Source organism: Pongo abelii, chromosome 14, assembly GCF_028885655.2.
Source record: "Pongo abelii isolate AG06213 chromosome 14, NHGRI_mPonAbe1-v2.0_pri, whole genome shotgun sequence".
NCBI classification, from domain to species: domain Eukaryota; kingdom Metazoa; phylum Chordata; class Mammalia; order Primates; family Hominidae; genus Pongo; species Pongo abelii.
Window position 1 is genome coordinate 82,998,140 of NC_071999.2, and position 27,249 is coordinate 83,025,388.

A 27,249-nucleotide genomic window follows, 5' to 3' on the forward strand; every position below is an offset into this window, starting at 1 on the left:
CTAAACTCTGTCTCTGAAACCCCTTTAAAATAAAATAAAATAAAATAAAAATAAGGAGGAAAACCCAACTGCACTGTTGTTAAAGTAAAAATAAACAGAAGGTTCTTTATACTGAGTCACATGAGAGCCAGAGTTCTGATTTTTATTAAGAGCAACACAGTTACATCACCCCACTAACTCAGCAGTGGTGGGGTGAGGTCAGAGATTAGGCCATAGATGGCCAAGTTTGAAAACAAATATTAAAACTTGTTATACTATATTTCCATGTCTATTGTCTTGGTATAATTAACTTTACATAGACTATAAAATGCTTTGTATGTCAAGATTTTTAAAACCCTTTTATAAGCAAGCACTATCCCTTGCTAATCATTCTTTATGTGTCTAAATAGCCTAACATGCACATTTTTTAAAATTGCTTGTGGAGAAAAAATGACTACTTGAAACATACCTGGTAACATCACAGTACCATCTTGCTCCAGTGTTTCAGGGCTTATCCTTATGGCTGTCATGCTGTGGTTATTCACATCTCTATATAATAAATAACCCTGATAACAGCAAAAAATTTTCCTGTTAAAATATTTATTACTAATTCAGCAGAAACAGCAGCCATACAGCTCCATATTACAGGTTTTTGAGGTACAATAATACATCAATATTGATGTCTAAAAGATATTAATGATTAAAAATACAAGAACATTCCTCTCAATTAGAGGAAAAGTCATATATTATTGAAAATTGATTTAACATATTCCCAGAAACATAATCAGGTATACTAAACAGGACAGTACAGGTACAAACATTTTGTTCAAAATGACCATATCACTTGCCAAGTAAATAATATGAATGATCACTGTTACTTTAACAAATACTTTAAGAAAAATAACAAGTATTGAGTTTGCTATTTGAAAATGAATAGCATAGTGGTTTCAGAAGGTGTGGTATGTCATTGAACACACTGCTATAATAATATATTTTCCATGGTATTATTTCTTAGATAAAACACAGTAGAGTGGCAAATAAAAATTTGATGAGGTATTTTAAACTAAGTTCAACTTTTAAGAGACAATTACTGAGAAACTAATTTGTTATCTAAAATTTAATTTCAGGCTGGGGGCGGTGGCTCACGCCTGTAATCCCAGCACTTTGGGAGGCTGAGGAAGGTGGATCACCTGGGGTTAAGAGTTCGAGACAAGCCTGGCCAGCATGGTTAAACCCGTCTCTACTAAAAATACAAAAATTAGCTGGACGTGGTGGTGGGCACCTGTAATCCCAGCTACTCGGGAGGCTGAGGCAGGAGAATTGCCTGAACCTGGGAGGCGGAGGTTGCAGTGAGCTGAGATCACGCCACTGCATTCCAGCCTCAGTGACAAGAGCAAAACTGCATCTCCAAAAAAAAAAAAAAAAAAAAAATTTAATTTCAAATTCTCCCCAATAGTTGATAGAGTAGAATTATTCTTCATGTAACAATAATAATTTCCATAGTTTTCAAAAGACTTTCAAATATCTTTTATTATTTGATCCTGACAACAAATCTCATGAGCTCAGCAAGGCAGGCATGCAGGGAAATCTTTATTCTCTATCCTTATACAAAGGAACTTGGGCTTCACTGTTCAGGTAGGTACTGTATGGAAAAAAATATTTCTAGTCCCTCTTGTCCATCCTTCATTTGCTTTTCTCCATAAGAGGAGGAGTAATATATCCATCTGGCTGCTGACCTTGTAAAAGGCTAACACCTATCTGGCTATGTTGGTCAGGAGATAAGATCACAGCATTAAGAAAGACACACCAGCTCAGGGCTTTTCTCTCTTGGGATTCTTTGCATATTCTTCATGCAGGTAGCTGTCTACTGAGCAGGCCAAACACTGTTTCCTAGAAAGTACTGAATCTAGACTAAAATGAAAGAGTCTGTGGTAAGAAACCCTAATTTGGCCTCAGGACACGTACACCTTTCCAATTTAAACGTGCTAATGAGGCTGGGTGGGGTGACTCAGGCCTGCAATCCCAGCACTTTGGGAGGCCCAGGCGGGTGGCTCACTTGAGGTCAGGGGTTCGAGACCAGCCTGGCCAAAATGGCGAAACCCTGTCTCTACTAAAAATACAAAAAAAATTAGCTAGGCATGGTGGCATGGGCCTTCTCAGGAAGCTGAGGCACAAGAATCACTTGAACTCAGGAGGCAGAGGTTGCAGTGAGCCGAGACTGTGCCACTCCACTCTAACCTGGGTGACACAGCGAGATTCTGTCTCAATTAAAAAAAAAAAATGTGCTAAGGATAAAGGTGGTCTTCAATTCTTATCTAGAGGCTCACTTAAACAAGAACTCTAAAGAAGGTATGTTTAATCCCATATTAAAGCTAAATAACAGAGGACCCAATAAGTTAACTGAGTTGTCCAGTCATACAGCTAGTAAGAAGCAGGGCCAGAACTAAAATTGAACCTCTTATGAGTTCTGAGACAGTGTTCTTTACACTACACTATTCAGTTGTTATGGCCATATTAGTAAAAATATTATCATTTCTGTTTAAATAGAAGTGATATTATTGATTAAACAAGGACAAGTCACACGTTTTAAAAGATAAGAAAATTTTGGTTTATTGTGGATAGTCTCTTACCTGAGCATACCCTAACCAAGACTTTTTTTCTTTTCTGTTTCTAATACGGGATGTAGAATTGTATATATGACCCTGTAAAAATAACAAAAGTTAGTATATCAGTGGTTTCATAATTAATAATCAATGAAAAATAATACAAATGGGTGAATGGCATTTAATGCATGTATTTCAATTATGGTTTTCAAATAAATATTATTACACTTAAATTAGATCATATTCTAGAAATGAAACTAGAAATACACAGAACACAATTCATTATGGTTATAACTCTGTATAATTAAGGAACTGTAAGGAATCACATTACCCTAACTGTTCCACTGTATCCAGAGCCTATTTTATATAATCCATCCTTGCATAATAGATAAAGAAAAAATCCATCATTCTGAAGTAGACATTGGTCATCTTCATCAACAGATATTTCTTTTAATGGCCACTTGTGCATTAAAGCTGCTTTCTTAATGCCATTACTAAACCAGTCCTGAATTTGAATTTTTCCCACCAAAACTGCTTGTACACTTCTCTGTAGCGAATTTAGAATTGTTGGCACCTAGTCAAAAGAGAAGAAAAATAATGAAAAAACATTTTTAAATGTTACAAACATGGAACAAAGATACTTTGGTAATATATCATTTATAAGACAATAAATTGTTCAGAATGATATTTCGCATGCCAGCAAAAAGTACCAACTAAAAGTTCATCTATAAGAAGCAAATCTCAAGCAAGGTAGACTTCCTTATTCTTGGGATTCCATGTCATTCACCAATTCTGTAAAACCTTAGCCATTATTTCAAGTACTCTATCTCCACAAATCTATTATTGCCTTGTGGAACTCAGATTGTATTACATTAGATTTTGTCATTCTCGATCCATGTTTCTTATTTTATCTTCCATATTTCTCTCCTTGTCTCTCTGTTGCATTCTAGATAATTTCTTCCTCTATCTTTCAGTTCACCATTTCCATCTTCAATCATATTATACAATAGTTAACCCATTTTAAGTTTCTAATTGTAATTATTTGGTTTTTCATTTCTAGGAGTTCAATTTGTTTTTTTTCCTAATGTCTGACTACTTTTTATATTCTCACTCCTTAATCATACTTTTGATATTTTCTTTTATTACTTTAACCATACTTTATATATTCATACACATACACATTCTATATCAAATAATTTCAATATCTAAGGATTTGGCAGGATTGATTCTACCATATTTGCTTCTGCTAATTCTTGATAATGGTGCCTTTTTCCATGTGCTCTTTTTATTAATTTGTTTCTGAGCTCATATGCAATAAATAGTGTTTTATTTGCAGAAAGCCTTTGAAGTCAAGAGTTCAACCCTCCAGAAAGGATTTCAGTCTCTTTCAATACAGCATCTTGCAGTACTACCATGTCTACCCTGCTTTAAACTCTCTGTTAAGCTTTATGAAATGGACAAGTAATATGCATTTGGGTGCCAAAACAAATCTGAGATGTGAAGAGTTACACATACTCATATGGTTTGGTTGTGTTCCCACACAAATCTCATCTTGAATTCCCACATGTTGTGGAAAGGACCCAGTGGGAGGTAACTGGATCATGGGGGCAAGTCTTTCCTGTGCTGTTCTCATGATAGCGAATAAGCCTCATGAGATCTGATGGTTTTATAAAGAGGAATTTCCCTGAACAAGCTCTCTTTGCCTGCTGCCATCGATGTAAGACATGACTTGCTCCTCCTTGCCTTCCACCATGATTGTGAGGTTTCTCCAGCCATGTGGAACTGTAAATCCATTAAACCTCTTTCTTTTGTAAATTGCCCAGTCTCGGGTACATCTCTATCAGCAGCGTGAAAACGGACTTAATGCACACATTCTCAGGGAAAGCTTTTCTCCCTCTACCAACAGTCAGGCCAGGAGAGTTTTGGGAAATGAAGTTGGTAGATAAAAGGCCAAATCATGAAGAGCACTGTAAACCATGTTAAGATAATGGGCTTTAATACGGTGTTTAGGCTAGAGTTGGGGATGTAGTGATGTGGTAGGTCTGTAGAGAACTGCAGCTATTGATTCAGAGGATCAAGTAGTTTTGTGTTGTCTAGTGACTGAGCATAATATTGGAGACAGATAAGCCCTTGAGTCCTGTCTCTGTTATTTGCCAGCTCTCTATGCTGTGGCTACACTATTTGACAGCTCTCTATGCTATAGCTATATTAAACTTCTTTCAGCTTTCAAATATTTCACTCTTACTCTCACCTCCATGCCTTCGCATGTGGATACTTAGAGCATTCTCTCTCTACACCACCAACACCAAAAATTTCTCCTGGCTAATTTCAACTCATTGTTTAGATCTCACCTCATATCCTCTGGGAGGCTTTCCATGAACGTAGTTCATATACTCCTGCTATGAGCTCTAATGGCATTCCTAAGTCCCTATATAAAAGCAAATCATAGCAAAATTCATAAGCTCATATGTTGGTGGTCACTATCCTATTAAAATCTGGTATACGGTATCTGAATGTTTGTGTTATTTTATTACAATTTTTAAAATATTTGCATATTTTAAACATATATTTAAACATTTGCCAAACCCTGAAAGCATGTCTACAGAACACAGCTTGAAAACCACTGTATTAGAGCAACTTCAAAATAATTAAGGACCATAAAAAGGGACAAAAGGATTCCAAGCAAGGCAGAAAGGAAGAAAAAAGCAGAAATCTAGAGTAAGGGAATGGGTTTTGTTTGACCAGGAGAGCTCAAGATCACTGAATAAGACAGAAAATGACCAATATACTCCTTTTGCTATCTTTGGACTGCTAATAACAGGATTGAGGAATCCCTTCCACCTGCTCTGGGGTTGCCCAAGGGGCCAGAGAAGAGTAGACAGTCAGGTCTTAAAATCATAACTTCTTTTTCAATTTCCAGAGCCTTCCCAAATAATTAAGTTTGCCTATAAGGATTATTTTTCCCACCACTAAAATGGTGACGAGCTTGTTTGTTCCACAACTGCATATTAAAAGCCTAAAATGTTTTATACATAGCTGAAGTAACTCAGAAACGAATCAATTCATAAAAAAAATCAACCAATCAAAAATATATCAGATTGATACCATATCTTTTTCTTTCAATAGAGAAAAGATATTTAAAACAATGAATGAATTCCATACTAAAAAACTCAGGGAAAGATGGGAAGAGGGGAGAACGCAGAGAGCAAGACAACAGCAAGGAAAGAGAAGGCTATGGTGTTAAGGCAAAGACCAGCTTAAAGATTTAAGAGGTCTGGCCAAAATTCATTTTATTATATTCAAAGCTTCAGAGTTACACATACATATCAATCAACTGAAATACTGTAGATTATTTATATCTCAATCTTGGACAGATCAAGCTACTGTAATGAGTGAGAAAAAGCAGAATTCCTATTGACAGAAATTGAGATGAAACTGTAACTTGTCATCTTATAAATTTCTAAGCAGATATAAATATGAAATACCTGAATAGTTTGGCAAGCATGGCTTCCATTGTTGGTGAGGATAGCAGAGATGGCCTGAAGTGTCCTTCCTGTTTCTCCCCAAGAAGCCACCAGACTAAAGAGGCAAGCACAGGAAAGTGCTGTTAAGGACTGTCCTGTGCTGTCATTCATCCCAGTACTTCGAACGGTGATTTCCAAAAGAAGCTGGAAGAGAGACTCTGTGGATAAAATAGAATTCGATTATATTCATCCAACATACAGAACATTATATGCATATATTTATTTATTTTTACTTTGTCTCATTATAAACAAAATTTAAGGAATCTAGAACAATTACTTTGCATTAGTTTCTTTCTAGTTACTCTCTTCCCCAAAAGTTAAAATATTTATGTAACAAGGGTCTTAAAGAACATTCAGTTCAACTCCTTACTTTTCTTAGTAAAAAAAAGAAAATCTAAGGTCTTTTAAAACAAGCTTGCCTAGAGGAATTCACATATTCAAGAAACTCATCCTATCAAGTAATAGACTACTCATCATACTTATTTTACCTTTTAGATTAGGAGGCTTCTTAAAATGTTAAGTGTCCAGGAAATTATGTATATATTTTCAAAGTAATAGAAACACAAAACATATGCAATAATGTACTTTAATATAAAATTGGCTATATTATTAACAAAATAGCAATTCACACTTAGAGAGGACGTAATTCATTTATACCCTAGAAAAACCTCCAAGTCAACAGGACAGAAATTCTCCTCCTTTAATAATGAAATTGAGATATGGGGTAGTCAAAAGATTTTTCCTAAATCATAAAGTCATTTAGCGGTGAAGATGAAACACACACACACACGCAAATGTTTTACAACCAGCAGAGGTCTCCACACAAAATTCCCTGAATACCTCCATCTAAGATTCAATCAACAGACATCTGGGTATTTCTTCCATAGAAGGGAGATTTGAAAATCCTTATAGAGTGAATAATCAGATGGAGAGGGAAAAAGAGAGTTAGAACAGAAAAACTGAGAAAGATGAAGAGAGGGAAAGGGAAGGGAGAGAAGGAGGAGAACAAGAGAAAGAGGAGTAATGTACTGCAATTCTCTAAAAACTAAAATGCCACCTGTGGGTTATCTGGTAACTCACAGAAACCCAGGCAGCCCCTACCAATCCCTCATCTTTCATAGCTAATCCCAAATTAAGTCCTGTTTATTTTACTTCCTAATGGATAACTCCACTTTTCCCTATCTCATCGTCATCTTTCCAATCCATGCTATCATCATCTCTTTGACTAAAAAGTGTTAAGAAATTATCTCTTACCATTCCCTTTTGCCCCAATAGCCAGGGAGAATTTCAAACCAAAAATCTAATTGTTTACTTAAAATCCTTTCACTCCTTTGTTAATTTCTTTCTCCCTTCTGTCTTCCTTCTTTTCTTTCCCCCTTCCTCTCTTCACTTGTTTGTACATATCCTATACTTTCATTTTTTTCCATTTATCCTTTCCTCTACCTTTTCCTGCAGCTATCCTTCCTTCCCTCCATCCTTTCATCTATCCCTGTTTGTCCATGTTTCCATCTACCCATCCTTCCTCCAATTATTATCCTTCAGCGAGTACATCTGTTGATTATTCAGCAAATATATACTGAACTCTCACACATTAGCAACTATTCTACATTAGGGTATTGGCAAACATGACAAAGAATGTCTCTACCCTTTCAAAAAGGTTAAGAATCCAGGGAAAGAAAACAGTCAATAATTTAAACAAATAATTTAAGAAAATAAGGCTATTTAAAAAACAATATTCTTAATGTAATGAAATAGAGAATGACTTTCTATTCCTCCTAGCCCGCTAATCAAATTCTTTAACATGGCATGTAAAGCTCCGCATGTCCCTGCCTCCTTCCTCACCTGTCACAAGACTATTCCCTTCACTCTCCACATTCTAGCCACATTGCTCTTCTTTTCATTCATTCTCCTTTCTGTCTCAGAGCCTTACTACATGCTGTTATTTCTGCCTGGAGCCCTTATAATCTAATTCACTCCCTCCTATTCACCCTCTAAATCTCATAGGTCACATCTTCAGGGAGCCTGTTAAAGACTCTCAGAAGGAGCTGGGTGCAGCAGTGTGTACCTACAGTCACAGCTACTTGGGAGGTGGAGGCAGGAGGATCACTTGAGTCCAGGGTTTGAGTCTACCCTGGGCAATATAGTGAGATCCTCTCCCTAAAGACAAATAAATAAAAAATTTTTAACTTAAAAAAGGAATCTTGGCCAGGCGCAGTGGCTCATGCCTGTAATCCTAGCACTTTGGGAGGCTGAGGTGGGCAAATCACCTGAGGTCAGGAGTTCGAGACCAGCCTGGCCAACATAGTGAAACCCTGTCTCTACTAAAAATACAAAAATTAGCCGGGCATTGTGGCACGTGCCTGTAAGTCCAAGCTACTCAGGAAGCTGAGGCAGGAGAATAGCTTGAACCTGGGAGGTGGAAGTTGCAGTGAGCCAAGATCGCACCACTGCATTCCAGCCTGGGCAACAGAGTGAGACTCCGTCTCAAAAAACAAAAAAGGACTCTCAGAACTCCTTCTACTTTCCTCCATACGATTTATCCACATTTGTAATTATACACATATCCAACTCTGATGCTAAGTTCCATAATAACAGCAATGGTATCACACATTCTTAGCATATAACAAAGGGGGTGCTATTACATTTCAGTGAGTACTTGAGAATATAATCTAATTGAACAGAATATATGGATATAAGGAAATACATTTTTAAATAGATAATTTAAAAATCACAATCTATTTGCAGAGAGAAGAAGCTTGGTGTATACTAATCATCAAGATATTCCACAGTAAGAGTTATATAAATATACACATATTTTCATGAATAACACAAAAACAACCAAATGGGAACAAAAGGATAACCAAGAAGATTGTGATATTAGATTAAAAAAAGGAGGAGAGACAAGTTTCAACAGAAATTTAGATAAAAGAACCAAATCAGTGCTTTATCTTTGAGCTAATTTAACCAAATAGAAAATATGAAGTGATAATAAATCCCTTACATAGAAAAATAAGCCAAAGCAGTGACGAGATCAGCAGTAAACACTGAAAGGATGGAAGACAGACGAAAGGCAGTACAGCAGAATTTGAAACTTTTAACAAGAAAATAAAAATGAACAGATTAATAAGGTGAAAGGTTTTTGGGTTTTGTGGGATTTTTTCGGTAGAGATGAGGTCTCATTCTGTCACCCAGCTAGAGCGCAGTGCAGTGGCATGATCACAGCCCACTGTAGCCTCAGACTCCTGGGCTCGAGCGGTCCTCCCACCTTAGCCTCTTGAGTAGCACTCATTGCCATGCCCAGGTTTTTTTGTTTTGTTTTGTTTTGTTTGTAGAGATAGGGGTCTAAGTTGCCCAGACTGGTCCCAAACTCCCAGCCTTAAGCTATCCTCCTGCCTCAGCCTCCCAAAGTGCTGGGATTACAGGCATAAGCCACCACACCCAGCCAATAATGTGAAAGTTTTGATGGAAGATAATAAGACTAAAGCACATATTATATTTCAAAGCTAGTATTAAAAACAAGTTCTAGTTTTAAAAGAATAAAGGAAAGAATGTATATACAGAACGGATACAAAAGAAAGTATATAACAACTGACATGAGACGTGAGAATGGTAGAAGACTTAGCAGGAAAGAAATAACATGTTCAAAGTAGGAAATATGACATACAAGTCTTAGTGGGTATTTCAACATTCCAATTATTTGCTAACTAACAAACCAAAGCCAAGAAAACCCAGCAAAATATTGTTAAACAAAATAAATCAAATCTTCAGTAAAATGCTGTCAAGCCAAGCAGCACTTCACAATATTAATATGATCACTGGTGCTATCATAACAATAACCAACACAGTGCTTGCTTGTCAACATGACAGCTTCTATTTGGTAATAGCTTTTAATAACTGTGTATGTGAGGGGGGTGGTTTTAAAAAATCCTCAGCTTGTTTTAATGACCAGCATCCTCCCTCCCATTAAAACAAACAAACAAACAAACAAAAGTCAAACACAAAAACTCAATCACCACATGCGACCAAAAAAAAGAAAAATCTGACATGTAGTTAGGTTCATGCAATTTGGTTCTCACAGGTGGGTCCTACAAAATCTAAATAGCCAAGTAGGAAAAAAAGGACCAAGCTTTAGTCTAAACCAGCAGTGTAGTCCCCAAACCAGCATCTGTATCACCAAGAAACTTATTCCAAATACAAACTCTTGGGCCCCACCCCAAGTCTATGGAATCAGAAACACCATAGGGAAGTCCCCGATAACTCTGATACATGCTAATGCGAATTGAGAACCACATAATGAGAACCACAGCTCTAGTACTTCTGAGAATTTTCCTATAATACTAGAAGGATCTAGAAAACTTTAGATAGTTTAAAGACCCATAGTTAGCATCGGAGAAAAAAAGCAATTAACCAGTTAAAAATTATGCTTCCATCTATATTTCTATTCCTTAATACCTTTTAAGTAAAAGCTCCTATCTTATTTAAAGGATTACATATTGAGCCTAGGTCACTGATACGAAAGGCAAGAATCAGAACATACTTTAAGAAAAGCGAACACTTTATTTACTTAATGAAAGCTGCTAAGTCAGAAGTTTAATCCATAACACAAACAGATTTTTATTTATGATGAATACAAAAAAAAAGTCCCCTCAATTTAGAAACTAATTGTACTGTTTTGGCTTTGTGGCATTTATTTCCTTTTCCCGTTTTTTAAAATTATTGAAAGTAACAAGTTAGAAAAAGTGAATGTTAGCTATTTTGGCCAAAAGTTTAATAAGAATGATTTCAGTTAATAGTGACCTTAAGATTTGAGGATTATTTCTGGATTCCAGGGATTTATGTTTTGTTTGCCCCCCGCTTCATCATACTAATTGAGAAATGTGTGTGCACGAACCTCAATTCTTAAACCATAACTTCAGTGGAACACAGAAAAAAATACTCTAAAACTTATACCCCTGCTGTTTCCATACCACAATTAAATAAAGACTGCATTATAGGCTATTGTGTGTGCATCATAAGAGAAGCTCTTCACTTTTTAAAAACTGCAAATTGACAATTTATAATTGTATAAATTTATGGGGTATAAAGTGATGTTATGATTCATGAATAAAATGTGGACTAATTAACATCTATCACCTCAAGTACTTAATATTTTCTGTAGTGAGAACTTTAGAAATATTCTCCTAACAATTTTGCAGTGTACAATACTCTATTATTAATTATATTCACTTTTAAATGCTTCACTGAATCAGCCTTGGCTCTTACCTAGGACCTCAGGTGGCTCAGACTGGAGGCCTTCTGGCTGCTGGCCCTGCAGCACGTTGAGCAGGGCTTGGAGACTCCTGAGACACAGGGATGGATGAGAAAATCGTGTCTCCTTGATCAATTCAAAAACTTCACAAAGGCCAACCTCAATAATCTATTTAAAAGGAAAAAATATATATACTTTATGACATGTAAGCTAGTAACACTTTCTAAGCAGTTTAGTTGGTACAAGTTACTTCCACAGCAAATGATAACGTATATGTATAATGGAGCCATAATAAAACATCATGAAAATGGCTTATAACAATGAACTAGAGACTAGATTGCATTCACTCGGAAGAAATAAACTATATTAATTTGCAAAGTTCATTTGATTGTACTCAAGGAAAACTCAGTACTCTTTTTGTCAAAAGTCATGTTAATTGTTACCTATAATCAGAAATAAAGTCAACACAGCACATATAGTAAAAAGATTTTATAAGGAGCTTTTCATCTTAGCCTTTTCTATAATGGTACAATCACTATATTATTATTTATAGTTGGTATCCCTTCTTGTAGGATGATCACAAAACAATTTAAAACTGCTTAGCTAAAAATATCACTGGTGCTTTTCCTTTAATTATCTTACTATTCCTCATCAGGTGCAAGAAAAATCAGACTCTATATCCAGCAAAAGAGATAAATCTGTTACTAAAGATTGAGAGAGCAAATTGCAATGAATGAGTTTAAGGATACACCTTCATAAGACTGATAAAACAAAAGACAAATTCCATTTCTCAGGCAATGTCAACATTCTGAGAACCAGTTCAGGAAGTATTAAGTAAATTGTTTGGAGAAGTAACAGAAAAATTGAAATAAGACTAATTAGTAGAAACTCCCAAAACCATTAATTCTATTGAACACAACAGTGGAAGAACAGTCTCTCTGCTGATATTTTTGCGTTAATTCATATATTACATAAATACCTCCTAAGCACTCATATTGTGCAAACTCACTTTAGGAAATATGAAGGTATCCTAGACCCTGTCCTACAAGAGTTTGTAATCTAATAGGGTAAATTAGTCATGCTATATAATTCATACTCAGTACAGACCTCTGTTATAGCATTTATTACATTATAGTGTAACTATTTTTGTTCATTTTCCCAACCATGTTGGGATCTTCCAATATACAAGGAACATGTCTTAAAAGGCTTGTATATCTTCCAATATACAAGGAACATGTCTTAAATGGCTTAATACCTCCCATGCCTAGCCAATTACCTAGCATATGGTAGGCACACATTAAATATTTGTTTAATTTATTCACTAAATTGTTTGCTAACAACCACTGCATCTCAGAAGTACATTTTCTAAACCAGAAGCAAATCGGCTGAAGGTAAGTCAATTGTAGTTCTGATTAACATTTACAAGTTTTCTGGAAACAACAGATATAGCTGAGAAGTCAAATAACTAGGAGGACTGTCTTTAGAGAAGTTATCTAAAATGCTAACAGACTTGATTATAGCTAACATTACAGAAGAGCCTGCATAGAGTTTCAATTGATTAAACACATTAAGTGATTCAACTTTCACATTTGATATAGTTTCTTTTCCTGGAATGGACTAGAAAATAAAAACATGCTGCCCAAGATTTCTATCTGCTTATGTACTTACAGGAAAGAGAAATGTGAAGTCAAAGATCTCCAGAGTACAAAATACAGGGCTCTATTCTCAAGCCAATGGAAGACTACTATATTCTGTCATTCTTTCAGATTGCTTACTCTGCTACCAACCATGATTTTTCATAAATCCAAGAGGATTCTTCACAGATGACATTTTTGGCTAAGGTTCATTTATTATAGATACAGTTTCCTACAGTGACAAAGGAATTATTGAACCTTGCCAGAAACAGTAAGACTGCCTAATAAACAGGTTCTTGATCTCTCTGGTAAGTTTAAGGTGTAATAACAAGTAAATGGCAATAGGCAACTCAGGTGGGCTGCCTAGAAACAGAGCTAGCCGGTTGTAGTGAGACTGGCCCATAAAACTTTGGTCACAATGATCATGATAGAGAACTCTTCATCTGTCTGGGTTAAACACTGTGAGAGTCTCACTAATCATCCACGTCTTGGTTCATTGTAGACTTTTTGTTTAACAAATGGGAAAACATTCATTTTCAGAATAGTAATATATATTCAATACACAACAAAAATCAACCTCAAGTTCTGCAACTATTAAAGAATTTTTAATATTTAGCTATGGATTATTGCACAGAGATATCAGACATGTTCTTAAATAAGTATTTTTCTGCTGTTTGGCTAAGTATAAGGTATTTTACCAAAAGTTTGAACTTTGAAAGTAGACTTTAAAACAGTTTGAAGTCTTACAGTCAATGAAAACACATATTTCTCCCTCCTCCAGTATCAGGAAGGAAGAGTGTAAGGAGAAAAAATATAGTCCTGCCAATATAGTATTATTTCATTTGTGTGTAAAAAACATTTTAATGTGTACATAGAAAAAATGACAAAGGAATAAAAATGTTTATATTGGGGTATATTTTGGTTAATGGTATTTCAAATATTACTTCTGATTTTTAATACCTCTTTAGAAAGACGTTCTGATTTTTCAAATTATCTACAATAAATATGTATAATTAGCAAAATAAATAAATAAATGTGATATTTAAGAAAAATAATAATTATAACAATAAAAGAACACAAGAAGCTTCAATACTTTCAATAACGAACTATAACTAATTACCCAACACATGCTTTCGCACTTCTCTTCAGAAAATAGTCTTTTGTAAATTTACTGAATTTTACCTTTACTGCTGCTCTCAAATAATTAAATTTTGAAGGTTATCTATCATATTTGAAAGATAAAGAAACACAAAGCCCAAATAATTACCTGATACAGCCAGTCTAATATATTAGGAAAGTGAGATAAAAATATATCTGGCCAAAGAAAAATGATATATAATGAGTCTTTCAAGGTTTTATTTTGCCCTTTTCAAATCATATATTTCCAAATGTGACTTTATTATTTCATGAATAAGTGTGATCATAAAAGTTTAGTTACATCACATTTGGATTTAATAATTAACTCTTTACCCTTAAAAATTGTATCTTGTTCAGTTAAAAGGTCCTAAAATCACTTCTGATACTTTTATATTTGAAAAAGCTCAAAAGGAAATCAAAATTATATTTACATATTACCATAGAGTGAAGTATACTGTCTTTTAAAATTGTTTGTATAAAGCAAATATTTGGTACAGAGAGAATATCTACAAATAATAAAAAATTTAAAAATCTAGAGACAAAGAAAAAAGGAGAGGGAAGAGGCAGCAGCAGAAGGAGAGGAGGAGAAGGCTAAGGTGGAAAATTCTGAATGTGAGGCTGGGTGCGGTGGCTCACACCTATAATCCCAGCACTTTGGGAGGCCAAGGTTGGGGGATCACCTGAGGTCAGGAGTTGCAAACCAGCCTGACCAACATGGTGAAACCCCATCTCTACTAAAAATACAAAATTAGCCAGGCATGGTGGCGCATGCCTGTAATCCCAGCTACTTGGGAGGCTGAGGCAGGAGAATCACTTGAACCCAGGAGGTGGAGGCTGCAGTGAGCCAAGATCGCGCCACTGCACTTCAGCCTGGGCAAGCAGAGTGAAACTCCATCTGAAAAAAAAAAAAAGAAAGAAAGTATGAGTGTGAAGTTTGTGAGTTCCTTGCCTAACAAATTTATCCATGACTACCACCATCTTCTTCCCTTCTCTTCACACCTAGAGCAAGAGAACTTTTCAAAACTTTTCAACTTTTCAAAGCTATTTTTTCAAACAATGTTCTTGATCCCACCCCCCCCATCTCTCATAGAAATTTGTTTCAACTTGTGCCTACATAGTGATAACTCCCAAATCTATTTTTCTAGCTGACACTTATCTTTTGAACTTCAGACCTACATAGCACACACTGGACACTTCGCATTTACCTCAGAATCAGCATGTGCAGAACTAAACTTGATCATCATTTCAGCCAAGCACTGTTCCTCATCCAGTTTTCCCTCTTTCAGTAAAGGGCCTCACCACACAAAACCTTTAAGAATATCTTTAGATTCTGCCTTCTTTTTCAGTCTTTATAGCCAATTTATTACTAATTCCTGTCAATTCTGCTTAACATTTCTTATATCCAAAACACTGTCACTACCGTAATTCCAACCCTCATTAACACTCTCTAGACAACTGCAATAACTGCCTAAATGGTTCCTCTGTCTCCAATCTCACTCACCACCCTGTAGTTATGGATATGCCTTACTAACTGGAGTACAAAGTTACTCCAGTGTTAGTAAGGCATATCCATAACTACAGGGTGGTGAGTCTGAGGCACTCATGTAAGTCTGATGATATTCTTTTGCTTAAAATCTTCAATATTTACTAATCACGAGATAACATCTGAATCAATTACATGGCACATAAGGCCCTTCATGATTTAGCTTCCTGCTCTCTCTCTCTTGCTCTATCTCAGCCAGTGTTGAGTCCTTTCTCTAACGTGTTCCACTATATCTAGCACTCCCTATCAATCCTTAAGGCACTAGAGAATACTTATTAACCTGGTTCTTATCCCTACAAGACAATGCTTTCTTGAGGGCAGGAATTATGTCTCATCCTTTTGTTCTCAGGACCTAATATAATGCTGGCTACAAATTCAAAAAGAATATACTGAATTAAGAAATAAATGATCCTACGTAAGTCTAAATCTTTTAATAATGTGGCATGACTGGCTTCAAATGGGTTCAGATGGGAAATATGAATTCTAAGCGTTACTATTTAAAAATTATGCACCAGGCATGGTGACTCATGCCTGTAATCCCAGTACTTTGGGAGGCTGAGGCGGTCAGATTGTTTGAGCTCAGGAGTTCGAGACCAGCCCGGGCAATCTAGCAAAATCCCATCTCTACTAAAAATACGAAAAGTGTCCTGGGGTGGTGGCAAACGCCTGTAGTCCCAGCTACTTGGGAGGCTAAGGTGGGATGATCGCTTGAGCCTAGGAGGCGGAAGTTACGGCGAGCTGAGATCACGCCACTGCACTCCAGCCCCAGTGACAGAGCCAGACCCTGTCTCAAAATGAAAATAAAAACAAAAATAATAAAAATTATGTAGCTATAAAATCTGTAAAGTTTTAGAGGATATAGATTTTAGTGACAGTTTGAGCTGGGTAAAAAATTTAATGTAGAAGCATTCAGGGCATAGAAAGCTCCTTTAAATATATCAATGATTACTGATCCACAAAACACAAAAACAAAAGCAAAAAGCAAAAAAAAGGGTGACAATCAAGGTCTATATAACAGTCAAACTCAATTTATTAGTAACTAAATTTTAAAACTCAAGAATTGGAAAAATAAAACTGTATTTCAACAACACTTCAACAACAGATTAAAAACTGTCTTAATCATGTTAAGGAAAAAAAAAAAAAAAGAGTAGGAGAGACAGAAACCTCAGGCAAGAAGGAATGGGACAGCCACACACTTAGGAGGAACAACAGAGGAACAAAGAAAAGGAGCAAACTAGGATAACAGACAGCAGCATTTGAGGCTGAGGCACAGGGACGGTCAAAGGGAAAAGAAAAATGCCAACATTTCCCACTTGCCTTCAAATCTCATCACCTCAAACCTTAAGAGACTAATTTCGTCCTCAGTGTCAATCCTTCATGTCATGGAAATGGCTGCCAAAAAATATCACCTGAAAGTTTCACTCCCCACCCATAGTATCTGCTTGCCTCTGCATAGAGGCATCTCATCACTTCTTCCTCTCCCCTCACCTCTCATTCATCAGGTGATTGCACTGATTCTCTAGAAGTTTCATTTGCTTGCATAATTTTTTTAATAAACTGAAGAGTTCCTTGACAAGTAACTCAAATTCATTTGCACCTACACATTTTCTTGTTTGCACCTAACCTGACACTTATAACTATATATATCATTTAGCGAGCACTTCTTTCTGCCAGGTACTGTTCTCTCAAGCACTCAACATCCATTAATTCATTTAAATTGTCACCACAACCCTATGAGGTAGATGCAACCCCCAATTTATAGATGACAAAACTGAGGCACGGATGTGTCAAATAACTTCCAGTATCACATAGCTAGTAATGTTAATGGTGTTTGAGCCCCAGCAGTTTGGCTCCATTACCCATGCTAACCCTGTTTGCAGACAGGTCAGTACTTGGTGGAAAATTCAGTATTAATCACTTGGGCTATCTGATCTTCTTTAATTTTCTTTGAAAGATCCCCCTTTGACTCTGTTAATTATGCTGCAAAAGGTTATCTTAAGAATGCCTGATATTTCATTTAATACTCACTAATCCTGATGTTTTTAAACACCCTAGGAATCCATTGTTCTTGTTTATGCAATTTAATTTGAACTACAGTTTACTATTCAAAATCTGCATACCTGTGTAAAAAATTTACCCAGGCTTTTGTCTTCTCTCACAATATTGAACTTAAGTAGCACAATTACTATAATACAGTGTGACTCACATACACAGAATTGGTATTCTAACTAAAAAGTAAATTATACAAGTCCTCCAGCCTTATGTCCTAACTCAACTATGTTTTTTATCTCAATCTCTCCTAGTTAAGCATAAGAAATTACAATTAGAGACCATAATTTCTACGTAGAGCAGCTCCCATATTAAAGATAAACATGTTTGTTTTAGGTTAAAGAAAGAAGCTATTGGCCAGGCACGGTGGCTCACACCTGTAATCCCAGCACTTTGGGAGGCCAAGGTGGGTAGATCACCTGAGGTCCAGAGTTTGAGACCAGCTTTACCAACATGGAGAAATCCCATCTCTACTAAAAATACAAAATTAGCCAGGCGCGGTGGCACATGCCTGTAATCCCAGCTACTCAGTAGGCTGAGGCAGGAGAATTGCTTGAACCCAGGAGGCACAGGTTTCAGTGAGTCAAGATCATGCCATTGCACTCCAGCCTGGACAGCAAGAGCAAAACTCCGTGAAAGAAAGGAAAGGAAAGGGAAAGGGAAAGGACAAGGGAAAAGGGAAAAGGAAAGGGAAAAGAAAAAAGGAGAAAGGAAAGGAAAGGGAAACGGAAAGGACAAGGGAAAAGGGAAAAGGAAAGGGAAAAGAAAAAAGGAGAAAGGAAAGGAAAGGAAAGGAAAGCAAAGGAAAGGAAAGCAAAGGCAAGGAAATCAAAGGGAAGGAAAGCAAAGGAAAGGAAAGCAAAGGAAGGAAGGAAGGAGCTATTAGAGTAGGTACAGTTAGGACACTGCAGACAAAGGAAATAAGAAAAAGAAAAGGGTCCCACTCTAAAATAGGAGGCAAAAAGGACATGTGAAGATGGCTGATCAAGAAGCTGAGTAAGCTCACAAAACCTGTATTACTCTATGAAATATGAAGCGAGCCATCTGCCAAGAATAAGGTGAGAAGAACCTGACGATATGATTAAGGATGGTGGTGTACTCAGGAACAGCCACCATAAAACGTGCAAAAGAACTCAGACCAGGTTCCATTTATGCTGCTATTTCCAAGTAGTAAAAAATATTTACACAATCCCTTGTGGATATGTGTAAGTTTTCAAGGAATAAATTTAAGGTATCAGTTTAGTAAAAAGGCAATAGTCATAAATCATTTATAATTATAAAATCATTTTGAATATCTCTGTTTAGAAAAAAGCAATATGCATAAGTCATATAAAGGCACCATTTAAAAATGCCTATATTTTCACCTATTCTTTTGTTATAAATATTAACTATATCTACTATATAGAAAAAATATGTATAACAGGGCGGGCGCAGTGGCTCATGCCTGTAATCCCAAGCACTTTGGGAGGCCAAGGCAGGAGGATCATGAGGTCAGGAGATCGAGACCATTCTGGCTAACATGGTGAAACCCCATCTCTACTAAAAATACAAAAAAAATTAGCTGGGTGCGGTGGCGGGCGCCTGTAATCCCAGCTACTCGGGAGGCTGAGGCAGGAGAATGGCCTGAACCCGGGAGGCAGAGCTTGCAGTGAGCCGAGATGGCACCATTGCACTCCAGCCTGGGCGACAGAGCTAGACTCCGTCTCCAAAAAAAAAAAAAAAAAAAAAAAAAAAAATATATATATATATATATATATAAAATAACCTTCCAGTCTTAAATACACCAATACTTACACAGAACAGAGTACATTGAGAATAGTTCTACAACACAGGTTTTTTTTTTTTTTTTTGTAAATGGAGTCTTGCTCTGTCGCCCAGGCTGGAGTGCAGTGGCGCGATCTTGGCTCACTGCAAGCTCCGCCTCCCGGGTTCACGCCATTCTCCTGCCTCAGCTTCCTGAGTAGCTGGGACTACAGGCGCCCGCCACCACACCCTACTAATTTTTTTTTTTTTTGTATTTTTGGTAGAGACAGGGTTTCACTGTGTTAGCCAGGATGGTCTCGATCTCCTGACCTCGTGATCCGCCCGCCTTGGCCTCCCAAAGAGCTGGGATTACAGGCGTGAGCCACTATGCCCAGCCAGTTTCTTTTTTTTTTTTTTTTTTGAGACAGTCTCACTCTGTCGCCCAGGCCGGAGTGCAATGGCATGACCTCGGCTCACTGCAACCTCCGCCTCCTGGGTTCAAGCAATTTTCCTGCCTCAGCCTCTAAGTAGCTGGGATTACAGGCACCTGCCACAATGCTGGGCTAATTTTTGTATTTTTAGTAGAGACAGGGTTTCACCATGTTGGCCACGCTGTTCTCAAACTCGTGACCTCAGGTGATCCACCCACCTCGGCTTCCCAAAGTGCTGCGATTACAGGTGTGAGCCACTGCACCTGGCCTACAATACACACTTCTATTATAGAAATACCAACTAGTTTATACGCTCCTGGTAAATAAGGGAGTAATATCAGAATAATGCAGAAGTTCAGTTGGTTCATAGGTGATTTTTTTTTTTTCCTAATCAAGGGAAGCTACAATATCAAGAGTACAATTATAAGCTTAGGCAGAAAGGAAAAGGCTCTCAGCCCAGCTACTACACAGCCGAGAGGCTTTGTAGTTCTATTTCAAGAAAAATAAAAACGCATACCTGCATCCCAGGCGAGGAGCACCTCCCAGCTTTCCAGGGCTCTTGGCTTTCTCTTGTGCCCACCTTACTCTCAGCTCACTGGCTCAGAGCTCTACTTCCATCTGCCATGGCTCAATGCCTCTATACCAGCATTTCCACCCTACTGCTTTTGTACATTTTTTAATTGCCCCTATAACAGACTCCAACCCACTGATCTCCCTTCCTGCGCTTTCCAGTGAATTATCAATTATTGACTTTGTTAGCACCTTAGTTATAAAGTTGTAGAGTTTTCCTTTTCTGCTCCAAATCTATTTTTGCCCATAAGCCGTGTTATTTTTAGTGTGCAATTTTACATAAAGCAATGTATTTTAGCAATGCATATATATGCATTATAGCCAGAACACCTGCAGGTTATACATCTAAATATTAATAGAACTCAGTGGCTTACCTTTGGAAGCTTGATAGGGGGCTCTTTGGATTCCTCTTCTTCATCACTATCTGATTCTCCACTCTGCACAGAATTCTTAGATGCGGCTGCCAATGATATTTCCTTTTTCTGCCATTCCAGAACACAATGGCGTACATTACAGTAAATATTGAAAGCAGAAGGATTGCTATGTAGTTTGATATCTGGTACGATTACTGTATTCTCCAAGTTTTCAGACTGAAATACAAAACAGAATATTTCCATTTCACACTCTTTTCTATCATCAAGTCCCATTTTACATAAAAGTAAAGATTAGACATGCTAACTGACTTGCAGAAGACACATTATGTGACACAGCAGAGACAGCCTAAGTCTATGGACCCAACTTCTAGTCCCCTTTTCTATACCTCACTATTTTTTGAGTAATGCAGCAATAACCAACCAATCTGACAAGGGCTGGAAAGGGATAGGCAAAAAACTTAGAAATATTCTTGTATTGCCATGACAGGAATAGACTCAACAAAGCTTAACTCCTAGAGTTCTGTATCAAAGGAAATTCATTTGATGACTTCCTAAGAGACACCAGACACACTGTAGAGTCTCATTGACCTACTACAAACATTAGATTGCATTTTGAATGCTTTTAAAAGTAGATATAGAAGGGCCCCCCCCCAAAAAACACTTAATTTTTATCAACTCATTTCATTCTCATTCAAATAACAGTAATGCCAAGTAAACTGTAGATGCTTCCCTAAGCTCTCTCTCACCTATCAGTATTGATAAAGGCTAAAAATCATGTGATTGGTAATTTGTTAAGACTAAACAGTTTCTCTTTTATGTCCAATATTTTATTTATCAGACAGCAACTACAATTTCAAGATCAACATTTACATTATAAATATAAAAAGCTGTTTTAAAACATTTTAGAAATTCAACTTCCAATAATTAGAGTATGTCCAGGAAGTATCTAAGATAAACAAAATGATACCTCAAGTAGCAAAAACACTTGGACCCAAATATTCGACTCTTCTTCCATAAAGAATTGGAAAAAAACAAAACAAAATACTCTTGTTAAATAAGAAATACATCAAAAAGTTAAATTGGCATGGCATATAACTTATGAATATATGCATAAGAGATATTTGTAATATCTCTTATGACTTAAGAGATTTTAGTTTTTACATCATACATTATACATTAACTTATACATTGCTGATGGTCATGTAAAATGGTACAGCCACTCTGGAAGAAAGTACAGCAATTTCCTACAAAACTAATATATCTCTTAAGTCTTAAGATATTTGTAATATCTTAAGAGATATTACAAATATCTGTTCTCCAAATATCCAGAGATATTACAAATATTAGCTATTCAAATCCAACAATATATAAAAAAGTAATACATTATGACCAACTGAGGTTTAACCCAGGGACAATGTTGGCACAACACTGGAAAAGCAATCACTGTCGTGACAGAGAAAAAATATATTATACTGCAAATAAACACAGAAAAATCACTTGACAAAAATCCAGTATCGATTCATGATAGAAAAAAAAAGTCTAAGTTAGGAATAGAAGGGAATTTTCTCAACTTGATAAAGGGTATCTACAAAATAACCACAGCTAACGTGGTAATAGACTGAATGCTTTCCCTCTAAGATTGTGATCCAAGCAAATTGGTCTACTCTCAGCAACTCATCAACATTGTACTGGATATCCTATCTAGTACAAGGAAAATGTCCTACCCAGCCAAGGGAAAAAGGCAAGAAGAAGTATTTTCTTAAAAAGAAATGTTTTTACTTGTAAAAAAACATGTAGAGAATCTTAAGGAATCTGCAAAAAAGCTACCAGAAATAGTATGCAGATTTAACAAAATCACAGGATATAAAATTACTATATAAAAATGAGTAGTATATCCACATACTAGGAATGAACAATTGAAAAATGTAATTTCAAAAATAATAGCATTGAAGTCACAGACTGGGAGAAAATATTTGCAAACCACATATCCAACAAAGGATGAGTATTCAGAATACATAAAGAATTCTCAAAAGTCAACAGTAAAAACAAACAAGGAATCCAATTAACAAATGGGCAAAAGATAGGAATAAACACATCAATATAGAAGACACACAAAGGGCAAATAAGCACATGAAAAGAATTTCAACATCATTAGCTACTAGGAAAATGCAAATTAAAATGAGATACAGTACACACCTATCAGAATGGCTAAAATAAATAGTGACAACACCAAATGCTGGTGGGGATGAGGAGAAACTTATACATTGCTGATGGTCACGTAAAATGGTACAGCCACTCTGGAAGAAAGTACAGCAATTTCCTACAAAACTAAATATGTGCTTACCATATAATCCAGCAATTATGCTCTTGGACATTTACACCAGAGAAATGAAAACTTATGTTCACACAAAAACCAGTACACGAATGTTCATAATAGCATTCTTTTAAAATAGTCAAAAGCTAGAAATGACTGAGATATCTTTTAATGGGTAAATGGTTAAACAAACTATGGTACATCCCATACCATGAAATGCTTACTCATCAAGGAACAAACAATATGCAACAATGTGTGTGAATCTCAAAGACATTTTGCCAAGTGGGGAAAAAAAGCACCAATCTTAAATGATTACATACTGCACAATTTCACTGGATAACATTCTTAAAATGGCAAAATTATAAATGCTGAACAGATCAGTGGTTGCCAGAAGCTAAGGAGAGGGTGAGGAAGGAAGATACCTGTGGCTATAAAGGATATCACACAGAATCCTTGTGATGGAACTGCTGTATATCCAGACTATGGTAAGAGTCACATGGACCTACACATGTGATAAAATTACACAGACTTAGGGGCACACAAACACATACACACTGCATTCATACTGAAATCATCTCAAAGCAAAATAAATTTTCAAAAATAACTGCATTTACAGTAACATCAAAAATATAAAATAATTGTAAATAAAAGTAATAAAATATGTGTAAGCCCTACACACTGAAAACAAAAAAGTGTTGCTGAGTGAAATTTAAAGACTTAAATAAATGGAGATATATACCATGTTCATGGATTGGAAAATTCAATACCATTAAAATGGCAATTCTTCCCCCAAAAGCAAGCCACAGAATAGGAGAAATGTATTTGGAATGCAGATATCTGACAAAAGACTTGTATTTAGAATATATGAGAAACTCTGGCAATTCAATAAGAAGAAGACAATTACAAAAATAAGAGGCAAGATCTGAACAGATATTTCACATCAAAAAAATAAGAATGGCAAAAGGTACATGAGAAGATTTCACATCATTAGTCATTAGAGAAAAGCAAGCTAAAACCACAATGGGAAACCCCTACTCAGTAGGCTGACTAAAATTTAAAAAGCGAATACCATATGTTTGCAAAGATATGAAGCAACTAGATTGGTCATATACTACTGGTGTGACTACAGATTGGAACAACCACTTTGGAAAAGAGTTTTCTAGTTTCTTAAAAAGCTAAACGTACAGGCCGGGCACAGTGTTTCACCCCTGTAATCCCAGCACTTTGGAAGGCCAAGGCGGGCAGATCACCTGAGGTAAGGAGTTCGAGACCAGCCTCCACATGGAGAAACCCTGTCTCTACTAAAAATACAAAATTAGCCGGGCATGGTGGTGCATGCCTGTAATCCCAGCTCCTCGGGAGCCTGAGGCAGGAGAATTGCTTGAACCTGGGAGGCGGAGGTTGCAATGAGCCGAGATCGTGCCATTGCACTCCAAACCTGGGGAACAAGAGCAAAACTCCGTCCCAAAAAAAAAAAAAAAAAAAAAAAAAAGCTAAGTTAAACGTACATTTACCGTGCCAACTCTGAGGAAAAAGTTAATGCTGTAGGCATGATTGCTTACTCCTTGTATTTCCCCAAGGAAACCATTATTGACCCTTGGCTAACCTTTGGGAATGTGGATGTTTAGAGTTTTCTTTGTGGTAGTGATTGATGATTGTGTTATGAACACATGGAGCAATGGACCATGCCTCCTGGCCTGTCAGACTGCTCTGCATGTACAAACATCAAGCTTTACGATGTGTACCTGAGTTTCACTTACCATGTCTGATTGACTAACAAGATATGTCTATGTGACCAAACCCACAAAAAGTCTTGAATTCTAAAACTCATCTGAGCAAAAACAATACACACATTTATCTGTAGTTCACTGCCAGAGAGAAAGCATGTCTTTCTTTCTGACATGAAAGCTCAGTCAACGAAGAACTAGGAAGCCTATGCCATAACTCCCTATACATCACAAACACATACCTTTTTCCTGCTGCTTGCTCTGTATCCTTTGTTGTAATAAATCTTAGCCATGAGTATAAATTGCTTGTGAGATTTATAAGTCCTGCTGGCAAATCAAAGGAAAAACCACCTAACCATTCCACTCCTCAGTATGCACCCAAGAAAACTGAACACACACACAAGTGCATATATATGTATATAAAATCAGCAAAAAAAATGGAATGAATTATTGATATAGAACAACATGAACACAAATCATTATGCTGAGGGAAAGACACCAGATTTAAAAAAAAAAGAGTACTCACAATATGATCACATTTATATGAAGTTCTAGAAAATGAAAATTAATCTACAGTGACAGAAAATATATCTGTGGTTGTCTATAGCCAGGGTTATAGGGAGGGATGGAATCAGCAGAGGGTAAGAAAACCGGCCGGGCACAGTGGCTCGCGCCTGTAATCCCAGCAGTTTGGGAGGCCAAGGCGGGTGGTTCACCTGAGGTCAGGAGTTTGAGACAACCTGGCCGACATGGTGAAATCTTGTCTCTACTAAAAATACAAAAATTAGCTGGACATGGTGGCTGGCACCTGTAATCCCAGCTACTCAGGAGGCTGAGGCGGGGTGATTGCTTGAATCCAGGAGGTAGAAGCTGCAGTGAGCTGAGATCGCACACCACTGCACTCCAGCCTGGGAGACAGAGCGAGACTCCGTCTCAAAAAAAAAAGAAAGAAAGAAAAAAAAAAGAAAACCCCTGGAGATGATAGAAATGTTCTGAACTTTGACTGCAGTAGTGCTTCTATGCATGAATGTTAACTTTCAAAACTTACTGAACTGCAAACTTCAAATCTCTATGTCAGGCTCAGCTGCTGAGAAGCCTAAAGACAGACACATTTGGGATCAGGAAGTTGAGGAACTTTTCTGAGTAATGAATTTGATTTCTCCTGTAAGACAGTGAAGTCATATGCTGGAAGGCAGAATTTATCAGAGGTTTGAGGAGCACGGCAAAGGTCTGAAATAATCACAGAAGAAAAGAGAACTATTTGACCAGAAAAAATAATAAGATAGTCCGGCTATGGTATACTTGAGATTGATGATCATGAATGTGTATTGTTATCAGTTAACTCTTGTATAACTCTCTTTGGCAGCACATGGAACTCACCTTAAGGGAGGGACAAAATAACTGGATTCACGCAAGACTGAGTTTTGTCAGATTAATGCAACAAATATACAAGGGAGATATGGTAGGTAAATAATAGCCTCCAAAAACATCTACACCCTAATTCCCCAGAACCCAGGTGAATATTACCTTACATGGCAAAAGGGACTCTGTATATGTGATTAAACTAAGGATTTTGAAATGCACAGATTATCTGGATGGGCCAATGTAATCACAAGGGTCCTTACAAGTGAAAGAGGGAGGCTGGACAGTGAGGAGGAGATAAAACAACAGAAAACTATCAGTGATGCCGCATGAGAAAACTCAACCAACCACCACTGGCTTTGAAGATGAAAGGGGGCCACAACCCAAGACATCTGAGCAGCCTCTATTATAGAAACTGGAAAGGCAAAAAAAGATTCCGTCCTAGAGCCTCCAGAAGGAATACAGCCTTGCTGACACCTTGATTTTAGCTCAGTGAGATCCATTTTGGACTTCAGATTTCCAGAACTGTAAGATAACGAGTTTTATTTTAAACCACCAAGTTTGTGTAATTTGTTACAGAGTAAATAAGAGTTTTTTTAAAAAGAAAGACTGTGGTATCTAACCTGGGTAAGATGGAAACTAAATAAAGGAGATGACTGATGGATGAGGAGAAATAGAGGGGTTGATGATAGCCATAAAGTAGATATAATGGCCATAGATAGATAGATAGATAGATATAATATAAAGGAGATATAAAGTAGATAAAATGCCAGCTAAATGGCATTTTAAAAATAACTTTCAAAAAGAGGGTAGATGAAAAATAATCTGGAAAAAGTAATACAGGTCAAGGAGACTAACAACACCATTTTACTACTTTATATGCTTTCCATGAGCAAAAAATGCCTCTTACTCATCTTTGTATCCCAAACATCCAGCATAATGCCTGCACATACTCAGCATGCAATTAATGTTTGAGGAATAAATGAATGAACTTACTTATATCACTGTTAT

General features: G+C 36.7%; 1 protein-coding gene across 20 annotated transcripts in view; it reads right to left on the bottom strand.

The window, feature by feature from the left end:
* MYCBP2 (MYC binding protein 2) overlaps positions 1-27,249 on the bottom strand; it is a 276,766-nt gene that overhangs the window by 217,040 nt on the left and 32,477 nt on the right. For all 20 annotated transcript variants that reach the window (XM_054529141.2, XM_024230800.3, XM_024230799.3 and 17 more), the window contains exons 3-8: positions 20,836-21,051; positions 11,369-11,522; positions 6,068-6,264; positions 2,914-3,156; positions 2,610-2,681; positions 449-545 (exon numbers count right to left, since the gene is read on the bottom strand). In XM_054529141.2, coding sequence (XP_054385116.1) covers positions 449-545; positions 2,610-2,681; positions 2,914-3,156; positions 6,068-6,264; positions 11,369-11,522; positions 20,836-21,051 — 979 coding nt within the window. The remainder of the gene's footprint in view (positions 1-448; positions 546-2,609; positions 2,682-2,913; positions 3,157-6,067; positions 6,265-11,368; positions 11,523-20,835; positions 21,052-27,249) is intronic.